Genomic DNA, 12,393 nt, shown 5'->3' with positions numbered 1-12,393 from the left:
GAATGGCAGGCAGTGACTAGTGGGGTACCGCAAGGCTCGGTGCTGGGACCGCAGCTATTTACAATATACATCAATGATTTGGATTAAGGGATTCAAAGTAATTTTAGCAAATTTGCAGATGACACAAAGCTGGGTGGCAGTGTGAACTGTGAGGAGGATGCTATGAGGATGCAGGGTGACTTGGACAGGTTGGGTGAGTGGGCAGATGCAGTTTAATGTGGATAAATATGAGGTTATCCACTTTGGTAGCAAGAACAGGGAGGCAGATTACTATCTAAATAGCTTCAAGTTGGGAAAAGGGGAAGTACAACGAGATCTGGGGTCCTTGTTCATCAGTCAATGAAAGTAAGCATGCAGGTACAGCAGGCAGTGAAGAAAGCGAATGGCATGTTGGCCTTTATAACAAGAGGAGTTGCGTATAGGAGCAAAGAGGTCCTTCTGCAGTTGTACAGGGCCCTGGTGAGACCACACCTGGAGTCTGGTGTGCAGTTTTGGTCCCCTAATTTGAGGAAGGACATTCTTGCTATTGAGGGAGTGCAGTGAAGGTTTACAAGGTTAATTCCCGGGATGGTGGGACTGTCATATGATGAGAGAATGGAGCGGCTGGGCTTGTACACTCTGGAGTTTAAAAGGATGAGAGGGTATCTTATTGAAACACATGAAATTATTAAGAATTTGGACACGCTAGAGGCAGGAAACATGTTCCCGATGTTGGGGGAATCCAGAACCAGGGGCCACAGTTTTAGAATAAGAGGTAAGCTATTTAGAACGGAGACAAGTAAAAACCTTTTCACACAGGGAATTGTGAATCTGTGGAATTCTCTGCCTCAGAGGGCGGTGGAGGCCGGTTCTCTGGATACTTTCAAGACAGAGCTGGATAGGGCTCTTAAAGATAATGGAGTCAGGGGATATGGGGAGAAGGCAGGAACGGGGTACTGATTGTGGATGATCAGCCATGATCACATTGAATGGCGGTGCTGGCTCGAAGGGTCGAATGGCCTACTCCGGCACCTACTGTCTATTGTCTATTGTCTAATTGTGTAATCCATGAATATTGTGTTTACAGGCCGGTTGTACTCCTGTAAACATGCCAGTGTTCTGTTTTCAGTACACGTGACTATTAAATACATCTTTAGTTCCGGTTACTCGTGACAGGAACCAGGCACAACTTTTAAGGTGAAGGGGAAACGATTTAATAGGAATCTGAGGGGTAATTTTTTCACACTGAGGTTGGTGGATGTATGGAACAAGCTGCCAGAGGAAGTAGTTGAAGCTGGGACTATCCTAACGTTTAAGAAACAGTTAGACAGGTACATGGATAGGACAGGTTTGGAGGGATATGGACCAAACGCAGGCAGGTGGGACTAGTGTAGCTGGGACATGTTGGGCGGTGTGGGCAAGTTGGGCTGACTCTATGACGGCAGTGTGGGCTACTCCAGAGTGAGTTCTTCACTGGGACCCTACCTCCTTCTGTTCCTCTTCCTCTTCATCCTCATTGTTATGGTACCTGGACGTTTCCTCAGAGTAGTAGATCTTATTACTCGTCAGGACAAAATAATGAGGACTCCAATTCTGCAGAGAATGAACACACGTTTAGTTTAGTTTAGTTTAGTTTACAGATACAGCGCGGAATGAGGCCCTTCGGCCCATCGAGTCCGTGCCGACCAGCAATCCCCGCACATTAACCCTATCCTACACACACAAGGGACAATTGATTTTACATTGACACCAAGCCAAGTAACCTACTAACCTGCACGTCTTTGGAGTGTGGGAGGAAACCGGAGATCCTGGAGAAAACCCACGCAGGTCACGGGGAGAACGTGCAAACTCCGTACAGACAGCACCCGTAGTCAGGATGGATCGCTTACAGCACCAGAGGTCTTTCCTGGTCCCAGCACACTGATGCAGTTATAAAGAAAGCACTTCCTGAGAAGATTACGGAGAGTCGGTATGTCAAAGAGGACTCTCTCGAACCTCTACAGGTGCACAGTAGAGAGCATGCTGACTGGTTGCACCGTGGCTTGGTACGGCAACCTGCGCGTCCAGGAGCGGAAAAGAATGCAGAAAGTTGTGACCACTGCCCAGTCCATCATCGGCTCTGACCTCCCCACCATCGAAGGGATCTATCGCAGTCGCTGCCTCAAAAAGGCTGCCAACATCATCAAGGACCCACACCATCCTGACCACACACTCATCTCTCCGCTGCCATCGGGAAGAAGGTAGAGGAGCCTGAAATCTGTAACATCCAGGTTCAGGAACAGCTACTTCCCCACAGCCATCAGGCTATTAAACTCGACATCAAACAAACTCTGAACTATAACAGCCTATTGCACTTTATCTGTTTATTTATTGTGTATATATATGGTCTATGCTATATAAACACACTGAACTTTTATCTCTTGTTCTGTATTATGTTGACATATTCAGTTGTGCTGCAGCAAGCAAGAATTTCATTGTCCTATCTGGGACACATGACAATAAAACTCTCTTGACGACTTGACCCGGGTTCCATCCTGACTACGGATGCTGTCTGTATGGAGTTTGCACGTGGGTGTATGGAACGAGCCGTGACCCGCGTGGGTTTTCACCGAGAACTTTGGTTTCCTCCCACACACCAAAGACATGCAGGTTTGTAGGTTACTTGGCTTGGTGTAAGTGTGAATAGTCACTAGTGTGTGTAGGATAGTGTTAGTGTGCAGGGATCGCTGGTCGGTGAGGCTGGATGGGCCGAAGGGTCTGTTTCCGCGCTGTGTCTCTAAACTACAATAGATGGAGTGGAGGGGCAACAGTGAAGGGGGTACTGATGTTGGCTCACGTGGTCAATGGGGTCCTCTAGGTACAGGATGCCGTTCTTGATGGAGTTGCTGATGTCATTCTCAGAGTAGCTGCCTGACGTCACCTCTTCATACAGGTTACCCTCCACCAGCTTCTTGTGCTTCACACCGGAGTTAAAGGGAAAGTCAACGTTACTTGGAAAGCCCACACACCCACGGGTGGGACGCGTGCGGCCTGCTAACCTGGTGGTCAATCCTCACTTATTCATCACATTTAGTTGGTTCACATGCTTGATCAATGGTGTTTTATCATTAATGTCTTATTATTATTAATGTTTAGTGTTTTCTGAGTCATTCGTAACTGTCACTGTATGTCATGTTGTTACTTGTGGGCGGAGCACCAAGGCAAATTCCTTGTATGTGAATACTTGGCCAATAAACTTACTTACTTACTTACAAGGTTACAACATTAAGGCTGCCTCACGATGAACAGGAACAGAGCAGAAAGAACAGCTTACCCTAACCCTTCCTCCTCCCTAGATATACACAAAGTGCTGGAGTAACTCAGTGGGTCAGGCAGCATCTGTGGAGAACATGGATAGGTGACGTTTCACAGAGTGCTGGAGTAACTCAGCGGGTCAGGCTGCATCTCTGGAGAACATGGATAGGTGACGTTTCACAGAGTGCTGGAGTAACTCAGCGGGTCAGGCAGCATCTGTGGAGAACATGGATAGGTGACGTTTTGGGTCCAGATCCTCTTTCAGACGTTCACAAGCTCCCTCCTTGTCATTTTACCAGTTCCACAGTTCTACCAGGCACCGCCCTGCCTGAGGTCATTTGTGCCTGGCCCGGAATAGTCCCGGCCTTTTCTCACTTCCAGCTCTTCACCCAATCCCCACCACCCCAACCCCTACTTCAAGTTTGAAGAAGGGTCCCGACCCCTGATGGGAACAGATTGAAGTGTCAAGCAATATTTTTGTAGTTCAATGGTTCAATGGTTCATGGTCAATGGTTCAATGGTCAATGGTCAATGGTTCAATGGTCAATGGTTCAATGGTCAATGGTTCAATGGTCAATGGTTCAATGGTCAATGGTTCAATGGTTCAATGGTCAATGCTCAATGGTTCAATGGTCAATGGTTCATGGTCAATGGTTCAATGGTTAATGGGTCAATGGTTCAATGGTCAATGGTTCAATGGTCAATGGTTCAATGGGTAATGGTCCAATGGTTCAATGGTTAATGGGTCAATGGTTAATGGGTCAATGGTTCAATGGTCAATGGTTCAATGGGTCAATGGGTCATTGCTCAATGGTTCAATGGTCAATGGTTCAATGGTCAATGGTTCAATGGTCAATTGGTCAATGGTTCAATGGTCAATGTTCAATGGTTCATGGTCAATGGTTCAATGGTCAATGGTTCAATGGTCAATGGTTCAATGGTCAATGGTTCAATGGTCAATGGTCAATGGTTCAATGGTCAATGGTTCAATGGTCAATGGTTCAATGGTCAATGGTTCAATGGTCAATTGTTCAATGGCCAATGGTCAATGGTTCAATGGTCAATGGTTCAATGGTCAATGGGTCAATGGTTCAATGGTCAATGGTTCAATGGGTCAATGGTTCAATGGTCAATGGTTCAATGGTCAATGGTTCAATGGTCAATGGTTCAGGCAATTATCTCCCCCACCTTGATCAGAATCTTCTTCTTCAGCTGATTGGGGGATGGGAGTTCATCGGCATTAATGTCCACGGGTTTGGTCAGCAACATGTCTCCAAACACCTTCTTGAAGTAGGAAGCCATGTTCCTCTGCTGTACAACGCTGCAGTGGTCCTCAATGGAGAGGATTATGGGGTACCTGCAACACAGGTGGTTCAGGTGAGATGTACCCTGCTCATTTAAACTAATAATACCTGTAACACACGCGGACAGGTGAGATGTATCCTCATATAAACAAATACTAATCAATTGCCAAAATGTTTGATGATTAATTTAAAAAAAGTCTGCATCTGCCGATCTGAGTGAGACCACGTCTCCCTTTAAAGATTGGCGAGACCCTTCTTTAGACTGAGAGGAATCATGAGAGGAATAGATCAGGTAGACATGTCCAGAGTAGAGGAATAGAGAACCAGAGGACATAGATTTAAAGTGAGGGGGGAAAGAGTTAATAGGAACCCGAGGGGTAACTTGAGATCATGAGGAGATTGGATAAAGTAAATGTAGTCTTTTACCCAGAGTAAAGGAATCAGCAGAGGGTTTATTGTATGAGTGAGTATTGTACAGTTTTTGGTTTGTGAGATGTTAACTGTAAATCTGCAGCAAGTTGGACTTCCATTGTCCATTTGCAGCTACATGATGATGAAACACTCGTGATTCAGGGCACTGGAAGCATAAAGGGCCTGTCCCACTCTGCGACTTTTTCAGTGACTGACGGCCGCAGTCAAGTTGTACGACAATCTACGGCACGGTTGACGTCAAGCTGCGACAATCTGCGTCAGCCGACGTCACAATTTCCAGCACTTCAACAGCGACAACATACGACAGCGCCTACGACATCCTGCGACCGCACAGACGTCAAACAGCGACAGCCGAAGTCAACATACGTCCACCCGCGACACGACACAGCAAGATACGACGGGCTGCGTCACTGTCCATGACATCCGAGGACAACAGGTTGATGCATGATGATGCAGGCTGTCGCTAAATTAATTAGCCAAGGCCATGACCTTACGTCACCGGCGTCACCCGCAGGACAGCCTACGTCAGCGTGCGACCGTGCCACAACATGATAAGACACGCAGCGCCAAGCCCGGTGTCGCAGAGAGAGTTTGAATCCAAAATACAGCGGTGGCAACGAGGCACCGTGCGTCATTCCATGCGTCACGCCACGTCACGCCACATCATGCCGCGACCACGCCACATCATGCGACCACGCCACATCACTCTGCATCATCCTGCATCACTCTGCGACCACGCCACATCACGCCACATCATGCTGCGACCACACCACATCATGCCACATCACGCCACATCATGCCACATCACGCCACATCATGCCACATCACGCCACATCATGCCGCAACCACGCCACATCATGCCACATCACGCCACATCATGCCACATCACGCCACATCATGCCACATCACGCCACATCATGCCGCAACCACGCCACATCATGCCGCAACCACGCCACATCATGCCGCAACCACACCACATCACGCCACATCACTCTGCGACCACGCCACATCATGCCACATCACGCCACATCATGCCACATCACGCCACATCATGCCACATCACGCCACATCATCCTGCATCACTCTGCGACGACGCCACGTCACGCCACATCATGCCGCGACCACGCCACGTCACGCCACATCATGCCGCGACCACGCCACGTCACGCCACATCATGCCGCGACCACGCCACGTCACGCCACATCATGCCGCGACCACGCCACGCCACGCCACATCATGCCGCGACCACGCCACGCCACGCCACATCATGCCGCGACCACGCCACGTCACCCTGCATCATGCCGCGACCACGCCACATCACCCTGCATCATGCCACGACCACGCCACGTCACGCCACATCACGTCGCGACCACGCCACGTCACGCCACATCATGCCGCGACCACGCCACGCCACGCCACATCATGCCGCGACCACGCCACATCACCCTGCATCATGCCGCGACCACGCCACATCATGCCGTGACCACGCCACATCATGCCGCGACCACGCCACATCATGCCGCGACCACGCCACATCATGCCGCGACCACGCCGCAACAACCGTTTTTCAGGCTGTCACCGAAAATGTCACCCAAGTGGGACAGTTCCTTATGTCCATAAGTTATAGGAGCAGAATTAGGCCATTCGGCCCATCAACTCTACCCCGCCATTCAACCATGGCAGATCTATCTCTCCCTCCTAACCCCATTCTCCTGCCTTCTCCCCATAACCTCTGACACCCGCACTAATCAAGAGTCTATCAAGCTCTGCCTTAAAAATACCCACTGACTTGGCCTCCACAGCCGTCTGTGGCAAAGAATCTCACAGATTCACATTGTGTCATTTGTCTACAAGCTACTACAGGGCCGTATGCAGAGTGTGGCCTCACTTACTCTGAGGTGACGAAGGCATGGTCCTTGATGGTGTAGAGAACGTCCAGGAACTTGATTTTGGAGGTTAGTGTGTGTCCGTGATAAATGATGGGCAGGTCATCTGGTCCATCCCAGCAGTCCACTGAAAAGTAGCAAATCCATGGGTCACCAACTGGTTCAATGAAACAACCTCCAAACAGAGACACATGCAACTGCAGGTGCTGCTTTGCAAACAACTACAGAGTGCTGGAGTAACTCAGTGGGTCAGGCAGCATCTGTGGAGAAGAAGATAGGTTTCGGGTCGGGACCCTTCTTCAGAGCCAACTTGTAACGTCACCTATCCATGTTCTCCACAGATGCTGCCTGACCCGCTGAGTTACTCCAGCACTCTGTGAAACGTCACCTATCCATGTTCTCCACAAATAGAAACATAGAAAATAGGTGCCAGAGGCCATTCGGCCTTTCGAGCCAGCACCGCCATTCATTGTGATCATGGCTGATCATCCCCTATCAATAACCCGTGCCTGCCTTCTCCCCATATCCCTTGATTTCACTAGCCCCTAGAGCTCTACCTATCTCTCTCTTAAATCCATCCAGTGATTTGGCCTCCACTGCCCTCTGTGGCAGGGAATTCCATAAATTCACAACTCTCTGGGTGAAAAAGTTTTTTCACACCTCAGTCTTAAATGGCTTCCCCTTTATTCTAAGACTGTGGCCCCTGGTTCTGAACTCGCCCAACATTGGGAACATTTTTCCTGCATCTAGCTTGTCCAGTCCTTTTATAATTTTATATGTTTCTATGAGATCCACCCCTCATCCTTCTAAACTCCAGTGAATACAAGCCTAGTCTTTTCAATCTTTCCTCATATGACAGTCCCGCCATCCCAGGGATCAATCTCGTGAACCTACGCTGCACTGCCTCAATCACAAGGATGTCCTTCCTCAAATTAGGAGACCAAAACTGTACACAATACTCCAGATGTGGTCTCACCAGAGCCCTGTACAACTGCAGAAGAACCTCTTTACTCCTATACTGAAATCCTCTTGTTATGAAGGCCAACATTCCATTAGCTTTCTTCACTGCCTGCTGTACCTGCACGCCAACTTTCAGTGACCGGTGTACAAGGGAACCCAGGTCTCGCTGTACCACCCCCTTACCTAACCTAACCCCATTGAGATAATAATCTGCCCCCTTGTTTTTGCCGCCAAAGTGGCAAGATACAGCCTGACCCGCTGAGTTACTCCAGCACTCTGTGTCTTCTTCTGTAAAGCAGCACCTGCAGCTGCTTGTGTCTACGCCACACACACTCAGGTCATGTGGGATGTAGTCTATGTTGAGAGGCAGCACCTCACCACCAGAGTCACTGTCACGGGGCGGGGGGGGGGGGTTAATGTGACTACGGTTGCGGGCAGGTGATGTTTACGTTCTATGCAGCGGCATCCCATCCTCAGGCATCGAGCGTAGGCTTCTAACGACGACTCACTGGAAAACTGGTCCCCAGTCAGGTACCTGCAGAGACAGAGAGAATGTCAGCCTTGCTACAGTGGCCTTCTTACTAGAATCAACCAGACTAGACTGGGCTAGACTAGACTAGACTAGACTGGACTGGACTAGACTGGACTGGACTGGACTAGATGAGACTGGATTAGACGAGACTGGACTAGACTGGGCTAGACTAGACTAGACTGGACTAGACTGGACTAGACGACTGGACTAGACTAGACTGGATTAGACGAGACTGGACTAGACTGGGCTAGACTAGACTAGACTAGACTAGACTGGACTAGACTGGACTAGATGAGACTGGACTAGACGAGACTGGACTAGACTGGACTGGACTAGATGAGACTGGACTAGACTGGACTGGACTAGACTGGACTGGACTAGAGTGGACTGGACTAGAGTGGACTGGACTAGAGTGGACTGGACTAGACTGGAGTAGACTGGACTAGACTAAACTAGACTGCATTAGACTAGACTACACTAAATTAAAACTAAATTAAACCAAACTAAACTAAATAAACCACATCTAAACTAATCTAAACTAAACTAGATTAGCTGAGATAATCATGGGCAGGCATGAAGGGAGACGTCATTCATTCATTCATTCACTCATTCATTCATTCATTCATTCATTCATTCATTCATTCATTCATTCAACCGTTCCTTCGTCCGTCCGTCCATTCATTGACTGTTGAACGTAAGGAGCAGGAGAGGAGATGAACGGCGTGTACAAGGGGGTGGCGCGTTACTTAACGTGTTGTGTGAGGAGGAGATCCAGTAGAAGGAGAGAGGGTGATTCATCTCTTCAGGGCACACACGGTCAAAGCGAGAGTCCAAAATCATGTTCTCTTTGGAGAACAGATACGCCAGGAACTGAAAGGCCAATGAGAGAGATGTGTGGTCAGCTATCACCATTCTCCAACAATGGCAGTAATATCTTATTATCCATACCACATACAACAGTACAGCACAGGAACAGGCCCTTCAGCCCACAATGCCCATGCAGAACATGAGGCCGAGCAACCCTTCACACAGAGGGTGGTGGATGTAAAGAACGAGCTGCCAGAGGATGTAGTGAGGTCTCGACCAGAAACGTCACCCATTCCTCCTCTCCAGAGATGTTGCCTGTCCCGCTGAGTTCCTCCAGCATTCCGTGCCTGCCAGAGGATGAAGTTGAGGCAGGGACAATCGCAACGTTTAAGAAACAATTTGAAAGGTACATGGATAGGACAGGTATGGAGGGATATGGACCACACGGGCAGGTGGGTGGAATGTTAGACAATAAGTGCAAGAGTAGGCCATTCGACCCTTCGTGCCAGCACCGCCATTCAATGTAATCATGGCTGATCAGTATCCCGTTCCTGCCTTCTCCCCATATCACCTGACTCCACTATCTTTAAGAGCCCTATCTAGCTCTCTCTTGAAAGTATCCAGAGAACCTGCCTCCACCGCCCTCTGAGGCAGAGAATTCCACAGACTCACAACTCTCTGTGTGAAAAAGTTTTTTTGTTGGTCGGTGTGGGCAAGTTGGGCCAAAGGGTTTCCACACTGAGACTCTCTATGACCTCATATATATCCATATCCATATGCCGGTCCAGTTTGAAACCATGGTCACATATATGGAGTTTAGAGAGACAGCACGGAAACAGGCCCTTCGGCCCACCGAGTCCACGCCGACCATCGATCACCCGCTCACACTAGTTCGATGTTATCCCACTTTCTCATCCACTCCCTATACACTAGGGGCAATTTACAGAGGGGCCGATAAACCTACAAACCCGTACGTCTTTGGAGTGTGGGAGGAAACCGAAGATCTTGGAGAAAACCCACGTGGTCACAGGGAGAACGTACAAACTCCGTACAGACAGCATCCGTAGTCGGGATGGAACCCGGGTCTCTGGCGCTGTGAGTCAGCAACTCTACCGCTGCACCACCACCGTGCCACCCCACATGTTGAAAGCAATGTATACTTGGCTGAAAGTAACAAGTGCTTACATCCTCCTTATCCTAAAACCTCTCAGTAGAAGGGGTCTCCTTTCACCTGGGAATGAAGACCCTCCCATCCCACCTCCTCACGTAGACACAATGTAAGTTTTAAACCATGGTTGTTGTGGGGCCACACACCAAGGCAGCCTGCAGAGCCTCTCCAGTGAAGAGCGTATGTACCTGGCCCCTCCCGCACACTGAGTTAACAAGGAAGGTGTACATACCTCATCCAGTTGAAGCACTGGGTCTGATGTCTCCCGCAGAGGGTCTTTCAAGTAATTAAAGATGCACTCACGCACTTTGTTAGTGTCACTTGCCCAACTTTCCTATAGAAACAACAACCACAATGTTAATCATCCCAGGCCAACACCTGCAACAGGTGTAGACATCACAACATTTACAAAACCCTTAGACAGGTACATGGATAGGACAGGTTTAGAGGGATATGGGCCAAATGCAGGCAGGTGGGACTAGTATAGATGGAGCATGTTGGCCGATGTGGGCCAGTTGGGCTGAAGGGCCTGTTTGCATGCTGTATCACTCTATGATTCGAAGAGGTGATTAATAACAGCAACCCATGCATAGAGTTTGGCTAGTTCCAGTTCAGTTTATTGTCACGTGTACCGAGGTACAGTGAAAAGCTTTTGTTGTGTGCTAACCAGTCAGCGGAAAGACAATACATGATTACAGTCGATCCATTTACAGTGTACAGATACATGATGAGGGAATAACGTTTAGTGCAAGGTAAAGCCAGTAAAGTCTGGCAGAGTAAAGGCAGAGAATTCCACAGACTCACCACTCTCTGTGAGAAAAAGTGTTTCCTGGTCACCACTCTAAATGGCTTACTCCTTATTCTTAAACTGTGGCCCCTGGTTCTGGACTCCCTCAACATCGGCAACATCTTTCCTGCTTCTAGCGTGTCCAAACCCTTAACAATCTTGTATGTTTCAATGAGATATCCTCTCATCCTTCTAAACTCCAGAGTGTACAAGCCCAGCTGCTCCATTCTCTCAGCATATGACAGTCCCGCCATCCCGGGAATTAACCTTGTAAACCTTCGCTGCACTCCCTCAATAGCAAGAATGTCCTTCCTCAAATTAGGGGGCCAAAATTGTACACAATACTCCAGGTGTGGTCTCATCAGGGCTCTGTACAACTGCAGAAGGGTCTGCAAAATGGCCCCTACATAAATTGGGGACCCAAAGTGTGGTGCGCTACACAACAGTGGGGTCTAGTTTCAACCCTCGCCTATATACTGTACCTATTGGTGGTGCAGCGGTAGAGTTGCTGCCTCACAGCCCCAGAGACCCGGGTTCCATCCTGACTACGGGTGCTGTCTGTACGGAGTTTGTACGTTCTCTCTGTGACCCACGTGGGTTTTCTCCGGGTGCTCCGGTTTCTTCCCCCACTCTAAAGACGTGCAGGTTGGCTTCGATAAAAATTGTAAATTGTTGCTAGTGTGTGTAGGATAGTGTAAGTGTGCGGGGATCACTGGTCGGCGTGGACTCGGTGGGCCGATGGGCCTGTTTCCGCGCTGTATCTCTAAACTAATCTATGCTAAACCAAGCAGTTTGTGAAGGTTGTGATTGCGCTGTTTCTGAGTGTTTCCAGCTGTGAGTGTGGCAGCAAGCCAAGCCTCGATGGTCTGACGGAGTTTCCTGTTAACACTCCCGCACTGGGTCGGTTACGTCAAGGACGTGTTTTTCTGCACTAGTTTAGTTTAGAGATACAGTACGGCATCAGGCCCTTCGGCCCACCGAGCCCGTGCCGACCAGCGATCCCCGCACACTAGTTTAGTTTAGATAGTACGGCAACAGGCCCTTCAGCCCGTGCCGACCAGCGATCCCCGCACACTAACACTATCCTACATACGATCACTAACGCTAACACTACACACGATCGATGTTATTGATCGGCGCGCACTTATGCCTAGCACATGATATTCCCCAAGTAGCAGCTCACTGCACTGGTGGTGATGTAGAGAATGTGAGCTGTGTCTGACATTAACCTTGGATTCTTGCAG

At 49.0% G+C, this 12,393-nt stretch overlaps 1 protein-coding gene across 2 annotated transcripts in view; it reads right to left on the bottom strand.

The window, feature by feature from the left end:
• LOC116972541 (1-phosphatidylinositol 4,5-bisphosphate phosphodiesterase gamma-1-like) overlaps positions 1-12,393 on the bottom strand; it is a 127,882-nt gene that overhangs the window by 63,556 nt on the left and 51,933 nt on the right. For both annotated transcript variants that reach the window (XM_033020365.1, XM_033020366.1), the window contains exons 9-15: positions 10,595-10,696; positions 9,139-9,257; positions 8,305-8,390; positions 6,902-7,022; positions 4,462-4,630; positions 2,816-2,935; positions 1,465-1,572 (exon numbers count right to left, since the gene is read on the bottom strand). In XM_033020365.1, coding sequence (XP_032876256.1) covers positions 1,465-1,572; positions 2,816-2,935; positions 4,462-4,630; positions 6,902-7,022; positions 8,305-8,390; positions 9,139-9,257; positions 10,595-10,696 — 825 coding nt within the window. The remainder of the gene's footprint in view (positions 1-1,464; positions 1,573-2,815; positions 2,936-4,461; positions 4,631-6,901; positions 7,023-8,304; positions 8,391-9,138; positions 9,258-10,594; positions 10,697-12,393) is intronic.

This window comes from Amblyraja radiata, chromosome 4 (genome assembly GCF_010909765.2).
Source record: "Amblyraja radiata isolate CabotCenter1 chromosome 4, sAmbRad1.1.pri, whole genome shotgun sequence".
Lineage (NCBI taxonomy): Eukaryota > Metazoa > Chordata > Chondrichthyes > Rajiformes > Rajidae > Amblyraja > Amblyraja radiata.
Note: the sequence above shows the minus strand (reverse complement) of the source record. Positions and strands in the feature narration are given on the sequence as shown.